General features: G+C 30.4%; 1 protein-coding gene across 1 annotated transcript; it reads left to right on the forward strand.

Moving 5' to 3' along the window:
- Positions 1-4751: 4751 nt before the first annotated feature.
- Positions 4752-14898, forward strand: HELRODRAFT_180050 (hypothetical protein; the record flags this gene model as incomplete). The annotated part of the gene is made up of 26 exons (XM_009028812.1): positions 4752-4825; positions 5118-5322; positions 5524-5677; positions 5992-6062; positions 6150-6201; positions 6275-6348; positions 9135-9174; positions 9295-9397; positions 9496-9604; positions 9732-9977; positions 10061-10294; positions 10427-10549; positions 10609-10671; positions 10804-11010; positions 11577-11729; positions 11791-11931; positions 12116-12185; positions 12350-12409; positions 12470-12596; positions 12670-12787; positions 12849-12962; positions 13028-13120; positions 13185-13313; positions 13377-13521; positions 14483-14659; positions 14822-14898. 26 exons carry the CDS (start codon positions 4752-4754, stop codon positions 14896-14898), a joined length of 3159 nt encoding a protein of 1052 aa, XP_009027060.1.
- Between the last annotated feature and the right edge of the window lie 751 nt (positions 14899-15649).

Here is a 15649-nt window from a genome sequence, read left to right on the forward strand (position 1 = left end):
TACACACACTTTTATATATATATATATATATATATATATATATATATATATATATATATATATATATATATATATATATATATATATATATATATATATATATATATATATATATATATATATATATATATATATATATATATATATATGTATATATATATATTTCTATACATAGTTATGAAATATATTCATTGATGGAAATGTGAATTTATTGTGAGATATAAATTTGTTCATGTCCTAATAGTCATGTGATATGTTACTTGCAGTGTATGTGTATAATTTTCCATCCTGCTCTATTTTTCATTTTAGTAAGTTAATTACGCGTTTGAAAATTTTAATGATTTAACTGTAGTCAATTGAATGTACCAAAAACCTATTGTAAGTTCAGCTAATTGTTATCGTTATTCGGTAAGACGTGTAAATAAAGATACACGACACAGTGTTTTGTTATTGTAGAGTTGTTTTTGTGTGTTATAAGCATATGCTGTTTTTTGGCTGTCTCTCCTAAGCTATCTAGCGTTTTGTATTAGTTTTGCTGGTTTAGCCTCATCGAATAAATAAATGATCTCTTAGAGTATACTAATGCATTTAAGTGGCGGTTCATTGCACAAGAATTGTTTATTGAGAATATGAAATAATTTCTTGTGGATTCGTCGATCCTGTCATAATCTACGATTGATAAGATTTGATAATAAATGGTCGTTATCAAAACATTATTATTAATTCCGTTCTAAGATTGAATTCCCTGCATTTTGGTTGCCACCAAGTCATTTTTTATACTGTTTTTAACATTGTTTATTTTTATAAACCCAAGGCTGTTGCGTTTATCTTATTATCTATTATAATTATTTATTATGACATAAAATTCGTTAATGCAAGTTTTACAGGATTTTATTTTTTAAGGGATCTTTTATGAAATTTGTCAGTCACTTAATTGTATCTATTGCTTCTTATATGTTTATCGTTTATCTTGTACAGAAATCACATGTGAAATGATTGATATTAACGTTTGTTTAGATTGTATTTTTGAATTTTAAGTCATACTTGTGATTTTCCTGTTAATAATCGCATTCATCACACAATCTCACTGAAATAATTGTTATTCCAGTTCTTTTGTTAAATGTTTACACATTGTTACTCTGATGTGAGCGAATTAAAAAACTTTTCAAACGTCAAGTTCAACGTTTCGTTTAATTTTTTCGCGCGCATCGCCGCGCAATTCATTCGGCACGGTTTAGTCGAAAAATGAAAACTACACATATCGTCCTGAAAATGTGGCTTTCGGATGAGCGACCATTTAATGACCTTGTTAAAATAAAGGCATCTGCTCTATAAGCGCTTGAAACATTTGTTGGCCCACAAACATGCTCGCTTGTGGAATGGAGGCATCTTTGTTGTTTCAGCACAATCACTGAATGGACTAAAAGTCAATTTAAAGTTTTAAACCATGTGCAACTTATTTTTTTTAACCCATTTTATTCACAAAATGAAATCACATTTTATTCAAAATTATGTTGGCAGATCTATTTGCAGAGAAATGAAAAGCAAGTAAAATAGGCGTTATTCTTTTAAACCGAAACATCGGTTTTAACATAAATGCATTGAAACCATGGTGTCGGAGCCGACTCCTTGATTGAAAATTTTCCGAATCCTGATAAAAACTTAGGCTCTCAAAAAATCTTACATTTTGTGCTTTGCATCATATTTTCATTTAAACCTTAAAAAAATTGAAATTATATGTTGGCCCAGCTGCTCCATATTTGATTGAATTATAAAAGACACGCTAAAGAACATTTATCCGCGTTTTAAATTATTAAAAAACGAATTTATTATTATAAATTAAATTATTCAGGCAAAGAAATATCTTCTTTTATATAGAAAATGTTGTTCCAATATATATATTATTATACATAGTTTTGAAGAATTTGTTAAAAATATGAAAATAAAACATTGAATATTTTGTTTGTTCCAACCAAAGTTCATCAAACTGAATTTTACAACCCACGTTCAGAACAAAACATTCCACATTGTTGTGCGCTTGTTACTTGGAACGAATTGTTTCATATATCGTTAACATTTTGACATTCAAATTCTTCTTAAATAATTTGGACTTTGTAGTTATAAATGCGTCATTAAATTTCACTGTATGATCGCGTGTTTTTCATAATAAACATTATTTTCATGCTTTAAAACATGCAAAATTAAGTAATGTAAATACTCGTGTAGCACGGGTTAGTACATTTGACAAAACGTGTGAGTTGATTGGTTTCAAGATTAGCAATGCATTAACGGGACCAAACAATAGAAAATTTTGTTACGGGCGAATGTTTATATATATAAATCATTGTAAAAAAATATATCTATTCATTTTGTTTACATGTGCGTTAGACATGGGATGTCTTTATATAGGCTACGTGTGCATATTATCATTCATTTATTCACATACATTGGACAACTGTAATGTATAATGTAATAATGTATGTTTTGACGGTATATTCATCACTTCAACGTAAATACTATATGGAAATACCTGCTTTAAATGCGTCATATGCATGTTGATTCAAGGTTTTTAGCTGTAAATGTTGATTCGCCGTCCGTTTTAATTATTTCATCTCGTTAACGAGACTGGTTAACTGCCTCATAATTCTGCCGACATGTTAATTAATTTTTTCTAAGTTACGACTGAAATTTTTATTCAGAAACAAGGAAAACATGTAGGCTATCGGCGTGTGTGATTTTTCAGTGTAAATTTTAATTTAAAAATTAATTTACACAAAATTGCGTTGAATACACCTAGTGGCGGATGTAGAATTTTAAGACAAGGGATGATTTTTAAATTTGATGACCTTTTTCGGCATAATTCCTCATTTTTTATATTTCTTTTTATTCTAACGGTTCCAGTTTATACCCACTAGATTCGTCACAGTTTCATTTTGAAAATATTATATTACGATGTATTTAGAAAATAATCTATTTTGACGTAAAAATAACATTAAATAATTTATCTTTTATGGTTTGATGGCAGAGCCTTCTAGATTCATCAGTGGATATGCTCCATTATTATGTCTGGCGTAACTGATTGTTTTTTATTAGGAATTTGGTGTCTATTTGAATTGCAAAGTGCAAATTAGTCAACATTATATGAATGGTTGGTTAGATCAGGGGTGGGCAAACTACAGCCGGCGAAGTCTTGTAGGCATTTTATTCACCCAAAAAAGGCCGCCAACCAGATAATATGACCCAAAAAGGTCGTCAGCCACAAATGAACATCTTAACAAATCTCCCCTCCCCCCGGTCAACGGTGAATGTACATTCATTTGCGGCCCTCCAAAGATAAAAGGTTTGCGCTCCCCTTGGTTAAATACATTAACATTAATAATCAACTAAATAATGAAGTGAACTACCTCAAAATGAAGTTGTGATAAAAATATGGAGAACATATTGCACACGGGCTTTTAATTTTTAAAAACTAATCAGCAATTAGGGATCGTTGAGTTTGTTAATGTGACAACAATTATTTCTTTCAACAAGACCAAACTTATATTGAAATGATGTTTTGCTCTGCTTTCAATTAACGAATTTTCGACGTTTATATTGAAAACTAGATGCTAAATGATTCAAAATGTTTTAATTGCATTGTGCAAAGAACAATGTAAAATATTTTTAATCTATTTCACACAAATATCATCAGCAAATGTTTTCAAAACAAACTTGAAAGGAATTATTTTGTTGAACTTTATTTCGAGCCAACGATTCTGGTGAAATTCTTTTTAATAACCATTAAAATACAATATGTTCTACAAATACTTGCACTAGGTATGGTAAACCTTAAATTTGTATACAAAAATAATGACATCAGCAATAAAAAAAAAAAAAAACAAAAAATATTGCTCAGAAGCAAAATGAGACTTGAAAAACACATTTTAGAAAACAGATCCTACAATTACATTATTTATTTAAAAGTTATAAACTTAAAAACACAACTTAAAACACGGCATCCATTTACTTTTATAACATGCCGGAAATGTTTCAGGCTGTGTACGTAGTTGTTTTGGGATAGTTTACAGTTCCAGTTATCGAAATATTTAACGGTGTAAACGGTGAAAGCGTTTCATTTGCTAATAAACTACATAAACGTAAAATCGTGTGGCGTAACTCGTGTTTCAGAACTTCCTCCTCAGGCACACATCAACGTGCTCAATGTGTGTCTATTCAGTTGTTATATATTTTTTTATATGAATGTACATGTACCTACACACACAGACCTACACACGCGTGCAGGCGATCAAGCAAGATGTGTGCGTGTGTGTGTATAAAGATATATATATATATATATATATATAATGTTTTAATATATTTATATACATATATAAGTTGAATAATATATCTATAATTGTAAGAAGTGTATGATGTGTGCATACTTTTATGTATGTAGATATGCGTGCATGAATATATAGAAAAACATTTTTCCGACAGGTTATAAAAAGCAGATGACACTATGTGAAAGTTATTTTGTGTTGTTCGTAATTGCCTGTCTCATCTTACACGTATTGAGGGAGATATCTTCAGAGTTGGTTAATCGAGCCTTTGCGGTGAAATAATTTCGAAATAACATATTTTGTCTGGTTACTAAGTGTTATTGAGAAATTTAATTGTAAATTGTTTAAATTGAAATTTGTATCATATAATAAATAAAATTTTATTTTTTTTTATGTAGAAGTGTTTTTGAGAGTTTCCAAATAGTTGACAACATGGCGTCATGGGGCCTCGTTAACTTTTTGGTCAGCTTCCTGGTGCTCTTTGCTTTGGGGACAGCATCTAGCATGTTGGTTCTCCGTTTATTTTTACAAAATTTTTACCTAATTTTTGTTTTGATTTTATGCTTTAATTTTTTAATGACAATTTTATCACAGTCCAAACATTATTACTTTTAGAGAAATATTGAATTGCTTTTTTGTTTAAATTTTTCAAAAAAAAAAAAATCTTTTTAAATTCAAATGATTTTACTTTTTTAGATTGACAATTTTAAGAGCAGCTTTATTTAAATATTTCATGTTATTAAATTATTCCACTGACCAGCTACAAACTCACATCGTTCGTCAACTATATTTTAACAGGAATTATTCGATCGTTGGTCCGAAAATGTTGCGACCGGGCAGTGCCTACCAATTTGTGGTGACCACCTACGGAGAGAAGAACATTAGTTTTGTGCTGCATGCTGCCATTCAGAGAAATTCAGAACCGTTCATTGTTGAAAAATCGTTTCAACTGACTACTGGTTGGTTTTCAAGTTTAAGTTCTGAGTTGCGATATTTAGGTCAGGTTTGATTGAACCACATTTTGTTTTATTGCAGACACCACAGAAGTTTTGGCTTTGGAGGTTGGCGTTATGATTTCATATAATTCCTTTTTCTTTAAGTATTTATTTCTTTTACATTTCATTCTTTTTTTTTGCAAGAGGTGCCTTAATTATCATTATTAAAATAAGCAATAAATTAAGCAAGGTACTGTTTACATTTTCAGATTCCAAACGTTGTGCCAGATGGTAGGTACTCGTTTTTTGTGAAGGCATCTGAAGGAGCCAACTTCAGCCACAGCCACGTTGTAACGATCAATAGGAAGGTCCATTCAATTTTCATTCAGACGGATAAAGTTTTGTACAAACCTGGCCAGGAAGGTCAGTTTGTTTCAGTTCATTCTCCTATTTGAATATTTGTTCCTTTGAAACCCTCACTCGATATTATCACGCCTCAACTGTATCAGACTACTTATTTTTTGTATTTATAACATTTTTCAAACGCGTCTAAGGTTGTTATTGAGTTTCAAATAATTTGAAAAAAAGACGATTTGTATGAATTTTGTTACTGATCGCTATTGTAAAAAAGTCTGTGACTGTTGGGATAATTTCAAATGTATTGATCAAATTCAATATGATCGAAAACTGTTGTTTATAGTTAAGACCGCACTTCATTTCAATTAAATTGTTTCCAGTTTTGTTCAGGGTCATCGCCATCACGCCGGATTTAAAACCGTACAAAGAAAAAATTAACATAACCATTTACGTAAGCTTTCATTTTATATTTTCAGTTGACCGTATTAGGAACAATTTTGTGAACAGTTTAAAATAAAAACGCTCAATTTCATTTCAGGACACTGCTCAGAACAAAATAAAGAAACTCGTCGATCAACAAAGTGACCACGGTGAATATTTTTAAATCTAACTTGCCAATGATGCACTTAAAATTCAACAAAACTCTAAAAAATTATTTCGAAGGTGTTATAACGAGCAGTTTAAAGCTGTCAGACATCACTCCGCTGGGCGATTGGAAGATTCATGCTGAAACTCTCGTTAGTTATTAATATTTTCAAAAGTTCTTCATTCGTTACCCAATATTGAAATCTCATTAAACACGATGGAAAGATTACTTTTGGCAACAGTAATACTTTGTTTAATTCATAAGCGTTATTAAAAACACATTAGTAACATTATTTGACCGGATGAAAGCTTGGATGAAAGCTTAGGCTATATTAATGATTGATTCAGTATAATGATAACGTTGCAATTGGTAATAATATAATATTTTTCAAAAAATAATAGGAATAATAAAAACTAATAAATAATAAGTTTGATACCGGTCAGAGTTATTGACATTTTGATGTTTGGAAATTACATTAATATGTGCAAATAAAATAATTTTTCAAAATATTTGGTCATTTTTGTTGTTAAAAATTTAATATTTGATACCGTAGTACGAACATATCTGTAAACAATTGATGCGCTCCAGAATGCGTTCAAAATTTAAACATTATATTGCATTTGTAGTTTTTCAACATTCGTAATATTTATTAACGATGTTATATAGGAAAATTGTTAACAAAATAACCAATGAATCTGTGTTAAAATTAAGTCTTTAAAAACGAAATGCTTGTGACAGATGGGATTACACGAGTTAATTTATCAGACCAATTTGCGTCTTACTTTATGATTGTCTTACTAAAGTTCGGAGCAATATCTAACACAAGTTTCATTAAAATAAATTTATGAGACAACGTTGGAGTTCTTACTTTATATTGCAATAGGAGTTTTTCAGTTCTAATTTTGATATTTATCGCGGGTTTAACTGCTTTGAATAAAATTTAAAAATTATTTTGCAACAATTCTAATTTACATTTCACGTTAGGACAAAATTAATTTTCTCCTTCTTTCTTTCTCGTGCCTTACCTTTCAGGACACTGACAACCATCGACCTACACAAAATCCGATCTTTAACATTTTGTAGCAGTTGAAATGTGGTGATGTTCAACGAGTGGCACAAGGACTTCACAAATGTTATTCGTTGTTGACCGCGATCTCTTTTTTTTTGCAATCTTTCCAGTAGTTAATTTATTTCCCATTCTTTCCTTCCGCATGATGTGGCCAAAAAAACTGCTCCCGTCGGATTATCAGTAGTAATTTCCTCTTTTCATAACCAAACTGTTTTAATACGTCTTCATTCGAAGTATGAAAAGTCCAACTAATTTTCATAATTTTTCTCAAAAACCACATCTCAGCAGCGTTAATCTTTTTTCATTTCTTTAGAAATTTTCCAGGACTCAGAACCGTAATTTAGCACGAAAAAAATGTAACACCCTAACAGTTTAAATTTTGTTGATATTCTGGTTTTACTGTTGGTGAGGATGTTTTTCATTTTAGAAATGCATCTTTTGCCATAGCTATCCTTCTTTTGATATTCATATCACGTTTACAATCTGAGGTAATCAGACTTCCGAGATGATTGAAGTTGTTGACTTGTTTTACCTGTTTACCATTAATGATTATGGAGCAGATTGGGGAGGGTTTGCTTTTTCTGATAACCATGCACTCTCTTTTGTTGATGTTAATTTGCAAGCCTTTCCTTTCACTTTAAAAAACCAGTTCGGAAACGATTTTTTGCAGTTTTTCCATTGAATTTTCTATAAGCGCTGTATTATCAGCATACCTTACATTGTTTATATTCACGCCTCTACAATATATTCAAGGTAGATCTTCTATTTTACTCATAATGATCTTAGTATAGATATTGTATTGTTAGGCCTGGAGAGAATACACAGCCTTGCCTAACACCTTTCTTTATTTCAACAAAACTAGTCATCTTGTTACCAACTTTTATTGCTGTTCTTAGTTCCCAATATAGATTTTTGATAACTCTCGTGTCTTTTCCATCAGTGTCCAAATTTTCTAATATTTCCATAAGGTCCACGTGTTTCACGCTATCAAAAGCTTTAGAGTAATCGATAAAATATATAAACAATTTTTTCTTCATTTCAATCGCTCGTTTACTAAGCATGAAAATAGCGTTTCTTGTGCCACAATCGTCGACACATTGAAAATTTGAAAGTTCGACACATTGAAAACCACATTGATAATTTGAAAGTTAAAATTAAATAAAATACCAAAAGCTACGGTTGGTAACATGGGAAAAATTAGGCTGGTGAATTAGCTTATCACTTATCACACCAAATTTTGTTTTTTTAGTGCTTTAAAATAATCTGATTTTTTTGTTGCAATGGTTGGGCATTTAGGTCCACGCCTAATATATGCTGGTGCAAATGAGGTTTCACATGTTCAATTCACAAGCGTATTGATTGCTGATGCCTATGAGAATTATCAGAGAAAGAACAAATTATGGAATTAATAATACTCTATTCATCAAACTGGTAAAATACTTGTATATGCAATTTTGTAAAATTATTGTATATAATACTTTGTAAAGCCAAAGATTTTGAAACCAATGGAGAGAATGTTATTTAATAATTATTGCGTTATCGTCGGAAATAGGCAATTATGCAAAATTTCAGCCTAATCGTACTGCGGAAAGTTATTGATTTATCTATAATATTATAAGATGTTCAGACAAACAAATAAATAAAATCAAACGAACAATCATACATTGTGAAACTGATATAGGCGTGGTAATAAATTAAAAAATTTGCGAATTTAATTTTAAAAGAATTTTGTTTATTTTTTTCATTTCAGTTTTTTAAATAAATTTTGTTACAATTAAAAAATTTGCGAATTTAATTTTAAAAGAATTTTGTTTATTTTTTTCATTTCAGTTTTTTAAATAAATTTTGTTACAATTTTTTTTCACTAGCTAGCCAATACTGAAAAGAACTTTCAAGTTGCTGAATACGGTTAATTTTTTTTATTTTCCAGCAAGTTATTTTGACTCATTGATAAAAAATAATTTAAATAAATTCAAAATTATTAATTTATTCACCAAAATAATTCATTATTTTATTTCATTAATTCAGTGTTGCCTAAATATGAGGTTAAAGTTGAACTTCCTTCTTATTTTTTCTACAATGAGAACAATCCTCCCATGCAACAAGACTTGCCCGTCTCAGTTGTTGCCAAGTACTTTCTTTTTTTAAATTTTTAAATAATTTTTCCAAATTCAGATTTATTATTTTTACTCAAAAATGACTAATCGATTAACAAAAAAATGTTGACAGGTACACTTACGGCCAGCCTGTGAAAGGCACGGCGAGCGTAGATATTAAACTGCATCAACATTATTGGTGGTCTAGTGAATCATTTCCAAGAATTACTAAACTTATTCAGGTTATTCATTTGTATTTTGTTTCAAAAAAAACGTGTTTTGTAAATCTTTTCCAAATCCATACGAAAGTTCAAAACTTTTTGTAATTGTCCGGTTTTAGTTCTGTTTCATTAAATTGTAAACTTTCAGTTGGTAGATGGTAAAGGAGATTTTTCACTCAATGTAGCAGAATTAAAAACTTTGTTGCCTGCTTCATGGACATGGGCTACGTTGGCTTATAGAACTTTTTCTTTCGAGACGAATGTTACTGAAACTGAAACCGGAATAACGTTGTCAGCAAGCAGCACCATTGAAACCAAAACAAAAAGATTTGATTTGGAATTTCTGTCGAATTCTCCAGAAAATTACAAACCAGGATTACCATATCAAGGCTATGTACGAACATTTGCTTGTTATATTCTAAAAGTCACTTGATTGGAAAACTGCAATAATATTGTTCAACTTGAATTAACACGCAGTTGATGCTGAAGAATTCCGATGGCAGTCCAACATTATTGAAAGACATTAGAAACAGTGACGGAACATTTAAATCCGTGCATATCAAATCAACAAATTCATACCCCTATAACTTTTACGTTAACGACACAAGACCTCCAGAAACGGAAATTAGCTTTTCAATTCCTTTGACGGAAAATGGTCACATCGTTTTTAGCCTACAGACATTGTTAGAAACGGACCTCATAAATTTGGAGGTTAAATTTTTATAAACAATTTTTAGATTTTTTTTGGAGATGAAGTTTTTCAACCAAGAAGTAATTTTCAATTTCTGTAAAACATCTAATAAAGCATTAAAATATAAAACATTAGATGATTAAAATTTATAGGCATCTTATTTCGACGAAATATCCAACTCAACAATAACGGCGTATAAAAGTGTCAACAAATTCAAAACTAGAGACAATGGCGGCATTCAATTAAGTTTGAAAAATGATGAAAATGTTGTAAAAGTAAGAATTTATAATTTAAATTTTATCTCAATTAACTTATTGATAAAAATAAACTACAGCCTTCCAGCGTTCTTCAATTCCAAGTAAAATCTATCGAAGAAATCAAAGAGTTTCAATTTCAAGTTAGTTGAGTACACTTCTTGAAAAATTATTACTCATTTTCAAAAAACTAGATATAAACATTTCTTATTTCAATTTATTATATTCAATGAAAAAAGTTAACTGAAATGTAAACGCGGAATAAACTATTTAAGGTTCTGGCAAAAGGTCTCATATTGGCCAATCGTAGGATTGATGCAGGGCTCGCCAAAAAAGAGCACACTTTCAGTGTGCAAGTAACGCCTGATCTGGCTATTAAGTTGGCCCCCGAAGCCAGGTTCGTCGTGTCCTATGTTACCTCTACCGGAGAACTCATTGCTGACAGCATGGCTGTAACAGTTGCTGATTATTTCGCAAACAAGGTGGAAATAATTTTTTTAAATTTCTGTTTTAGGATATTTTTATCCGCAGCATAAGCATATAGAATTACGAGACTTCTTAGAAAATGGGAATTCCCAATGATGACAATATAAAAAAATTACCATTTTTATTAAAAAATTTTTCGTTCACAACTGATATAGATGATTGTAGATTAGACATAAGTTAAAAAATGCTATTTTGACAAATATTGAGCAATCAGTTATTTTTTGGTTCAGTTGATTGATACGAGGCAAATTTATTTGTAAGCCAGATTTTTTTGGATTTGGTGACCAACAAGCTTAACATTAAACGTACAAACATTGAAAACATACGATTATGGTGCATTTATTTCAGTATTATCAAAAATCGTGTGAGCAGAGCATTCATTTCAATCATGACACTAATCCAAATTTATTGTTGAACTATATTTTTTGGAATTTAAGATTTTATGCAATCGAATCTGAAGAAATATCAAAATTTCTCTGTAAGATATGAAAAATATTTTTAATTTTTATAAATTATAAAATTATTTTTATAAATTATAAAAATTAAAAATATTTTTCTTAAGGTTTCGTTGAGTTTCAACAAAAATCAAACTGAACCTGGTGATGAGAGTGTTTATTTGAACGTGAAGACAAAACAAAATTCGTTTGTGAGTTTGTTGGCTGTGGACCAGTCGGTGCTGCTCCTCCGTGCTGGAAATGATATCACCCAAGACATGGTTTGTGTGAAACCTTTTGGATGTATTAGAAATGTTAAATGCAGCATTTGATTGGCATTAGGTGAAAGATGAACTGTCTTCTTATCTGGAAGTTAGCTATCATGGTGGTCGCCATCCAATTCCATTTGCAAGACGCAAGCGAAGCATCGGCTGCTGGTGGCCCATTTGGCTGGGAGGCAGTGACACTTCTTCTGTCATTGATGTTAGTTTTCATATTTAACAAATTTGAATTTTTATTATTTTAAAATATTCAATTTAATCACATTTTAAAAATTATTTAATGGTAACTTTTGTTATTTATCTAATTAAATCAAACATTTTTGGCGTTACCAGCGCTGAACTTAATCACATTTATTTTATAATAACACGTTCTATATTTTAACTAGAAAGCTGGGTTGTTTGTTATGACAAATTTGCATGTCTACAAGCCTGAACCCAGATATTGGTATCCCAGATGTGAGTACACTTCCAATACTTTAGTTTTTGATTTTTAGTTTTTCCTATGTCTTAGAACTTTACAAATTTTTAAAAATTTTAAATACAAATTCAAATCAATAGTTTTCTGCACTTTCTTTCCTAAAAATTGATTTATTAATTACGTAGTCTGACTCACTATGCAGATTACATGCCTGGTCTTGCGGGTCCACCTATGGCTTTTCAGTCTTCAATGGCTGTCCAAAGTGGGTGTAATAATTTGTTAATACTTAAATATTTTGTTCTATAATATTTGTATTAACCAGTGGATTCTTTAGATTCTGCAATGAATCGAGTCGAATTTAGTGAAGCAAGCTCGCCGACTTCATCACCAAGTGTTAGTGTTAGGAAGAAATTTCCTGAAACATGGATTTGGAGTGAAGTGATTTCCAAGTAATTTTTAAATGTTTAATTTTTGTCATAAAACTTTTTACAATACGGCATATAAAACATCATTGCAACACAGTTCAAATGGAGATTACCAACTGAAAGTGAAAGTTCCAGACACCATCACATCGTGGGTGGCATCTGGATTTTCTGTTAATCAAGATGTTGGTCTTGGGTTGTCAGAAAGTCCAGCCAAGGTTTGATGACTTAGCATGCTAATTTTTTAATTGTCATTAACATCTGATGCTTAATTTTTAGATAACCGTTATTAAACCGTTCTTTGTTTCGTTGAATTTGCCCTATTCCATCATAAGAGGGGAAGAATTTGCCCTTCAAGTTACAGTTTTCAATTACTACGGGCAGGAACTAGAGGTGATTAACAACTTGATTAAAATTACGTTTCAGAGTTGATATGTAACAATATCACTTTTATTCAGGCTGACGTTAAACTATTAGCTTCAAATCATTTTAAAGTAATAAAATGTGAAACGAAAGAAAGTCAGTCTGTTGATGTCACAAAGAAAATTAAAGTTGGTAATTTCAATTAAGAAATTTTACATTTAATACATGATGCCGTTAAAAAATATCTTTCAGGTTAGAAACAACGATGGTAAGTCAGTGTACTTCTGGGTGGTTGCCACAGCACTCGGTCAAATACCCATTGAAGTCAGTGCTCATGCAGGGTTGGCTGCTGATGCCATGAAGGCCACACTGCTCGTTAAGGTGAATGCAGATATTTCATTTTTAACTTTCTTCTAATTGAAAATTGTTACAAAACATTACCAGCCTGAAGGACAAACCCAATCTTACAGCACATCTCAATTCATTCAACTGTCCTCAAACGAAACTCTTGATACTGAGTTTCAAGTTACATTGCCTGCAAGAGATGTTCTAGTTCCTGGATCTGTTGTTATAGAAGTAACTGTCATTGGTGAGTAAAGAGAAAATAGTTTAGAGTGCCAAGTTTTAATTAAATCGAATGGAATTTGTTTAGCTATTCACTTGTTCATTTGTTTTTTTTTATCGTAAACATCTGGTGAAGCTTATTTTAAATTTTGTAGATGTATGTGCTAAAAGTAAGTATCAAATACACTTTGCAAAAATTATTTTCTTTTTAAAAAACTTTTAAAACCTGCATATAAAATTGTCGGATTTTAAGATAAATGATTGGAAAGATTAACCAACAGATACTGACTGCTGTTTTCATTTTTAAATGATCAGTAACAAAGTTTTCTTAATTCAAAAACATCCCAACCTTAAATTTCAGCCTTATTCATCTAAATCTGTTTCGGTATATACAATTTTTAATCAAAGTTTCAAAGTGAAATGTACTCAAACTCTCCAAGCAGTTTTGTAATTTGCTTAAATTCAAACGAATTCAAATACGGGAGTGCGTAATGTTCTGATGGTCTTGTTTGGCAGTGCGTGCAATGACCGGGCTCTAGTCCGAAAAAGAGATTCCAGCCTGTCACATGCCTCGTTTGCGGTGCGTCGTTCAGCACTTGGACATATTCGCTGTTTGTTTGTCGTGGACACCTCTGAGATTTAGAAAAATTGTAATAGATTTTTAGCATTTTAATTCAAGTTTGTTTTAATTATGAAAATATTGATAACTTTTGAAAAATTGAACAAGAGAAGTTGTTTTACGGCGCCATTTATTTCGTCCCATTTTGACTTCAGTGAGAAGTGGTGATAGCTCATATTATTTTCAGCTATTTGTTAAACGTTATGAATAATATTCTAAATTTAATGTAAATAGGTTTTACTTAACGATAATCCAATTTTTGAATAATGTAGTATAAAATATTGACTAACAATTTGTTGATAGAAAACAACAATTGAAAAATGCTTTTATAAGCTTAAATAAGAGCAAAAAATATGTTTTCAATCAGGAGATATCATCGGAACAGCACTGAACAACATTGACGACCTTCTGCAAATGCCATACGGATGTGGCGAACAAAACCTTCTCAATTTGGTGCCTGATGTCTACCTCCTCAAGTATCTTACTGAATCGGATCAGCTCACTGAGGAGTTCAGCCAGAAAGCTAAAGGATTTATAAACGCCGGTTGGTCAACTTTGTATATATTAAGATTGCAGCATTTTAGGCTATTTTGACGAGCACAGTTTATACCAGGCTTATGTCAACTTCATAAGCTATTAATTGTTAGTTTATTCATTTGTTTATGAATCTTAAAATCGATTTTTCGAAATCTTCCCATTGATAAAGCCGAACTTTTGCATATTTGCACATTCCCGGTAGCAGTGCACAAATCAGCTAACAGATTTTATCAAATTTTATCATGAACAAAATAGATTAACGTTTGCTATGGATAACGAATTATCATTATGTTATGTAATAATGGCGTGTTATGGTTTGAGGTATTTTCAATTTAAAATACTCTGGCGAATAAATTTTACATTTTTACATTAAATTAATGGGTTAAACATAAATACGTATTGAACAAATAAATAATAAATACATATTAATACATACATAATATTCAAACTTATTTTATTAAAACCGATCGCTGTGATAACATTATTCAATTTTTTCATAATTCTTTCAAGATTTCTTATTAACTTTTTATCATCAAAGTTTAATAAATTCATTAAATTTTCAAAGTTTATAAAATATTTAAATTTTATATCACATATAAGCGAGGTTTTTGAAGAATTCAATTTTTCTTTAATTTGTTATGTTTGAAAGCTGCCTATTGTTTGGACCTTGAATGTTATACCGTACATTGTTTTGCTTAACGTTTAAGTTTAATTTTCAATGAGTTTAACCTTAGGTCACTTTTTGAAACATGACTTTAACACAATTGTTAAAAGTTAAAACAATGGAAATAACTTTAAAATTACTAATTTGTAATAATAGACGAATTCATATTTCCATTAAAAAATATGCGTGAGTTTCCTGTCGTCAATTACTATAAAATCTAAATTTATATACTAATTCAAAAATCTGATTTGGCGTAGATACGTTTAAAATGTCTTATTACATTATTGCATTTGCAATCTTTTTGAATGCCTGAATGTCCGAGTCCATTAGTCG

The sequence above is a fragment of the Helobdella robusta genome, assembly GCF_000326865.2.
Source record: "Helobdella robusta unplaced genomic scaffold HELROscaffold_58, whole genome shotgun sequence".
Classification (NCBI taxonomy): domain Eukaryota; kingdom Metazoa; phylum Annelida; class Clitellata; order Rhynchobdellida; family Glossiphoniidae; genus Helobdella; species Helobdella robusta.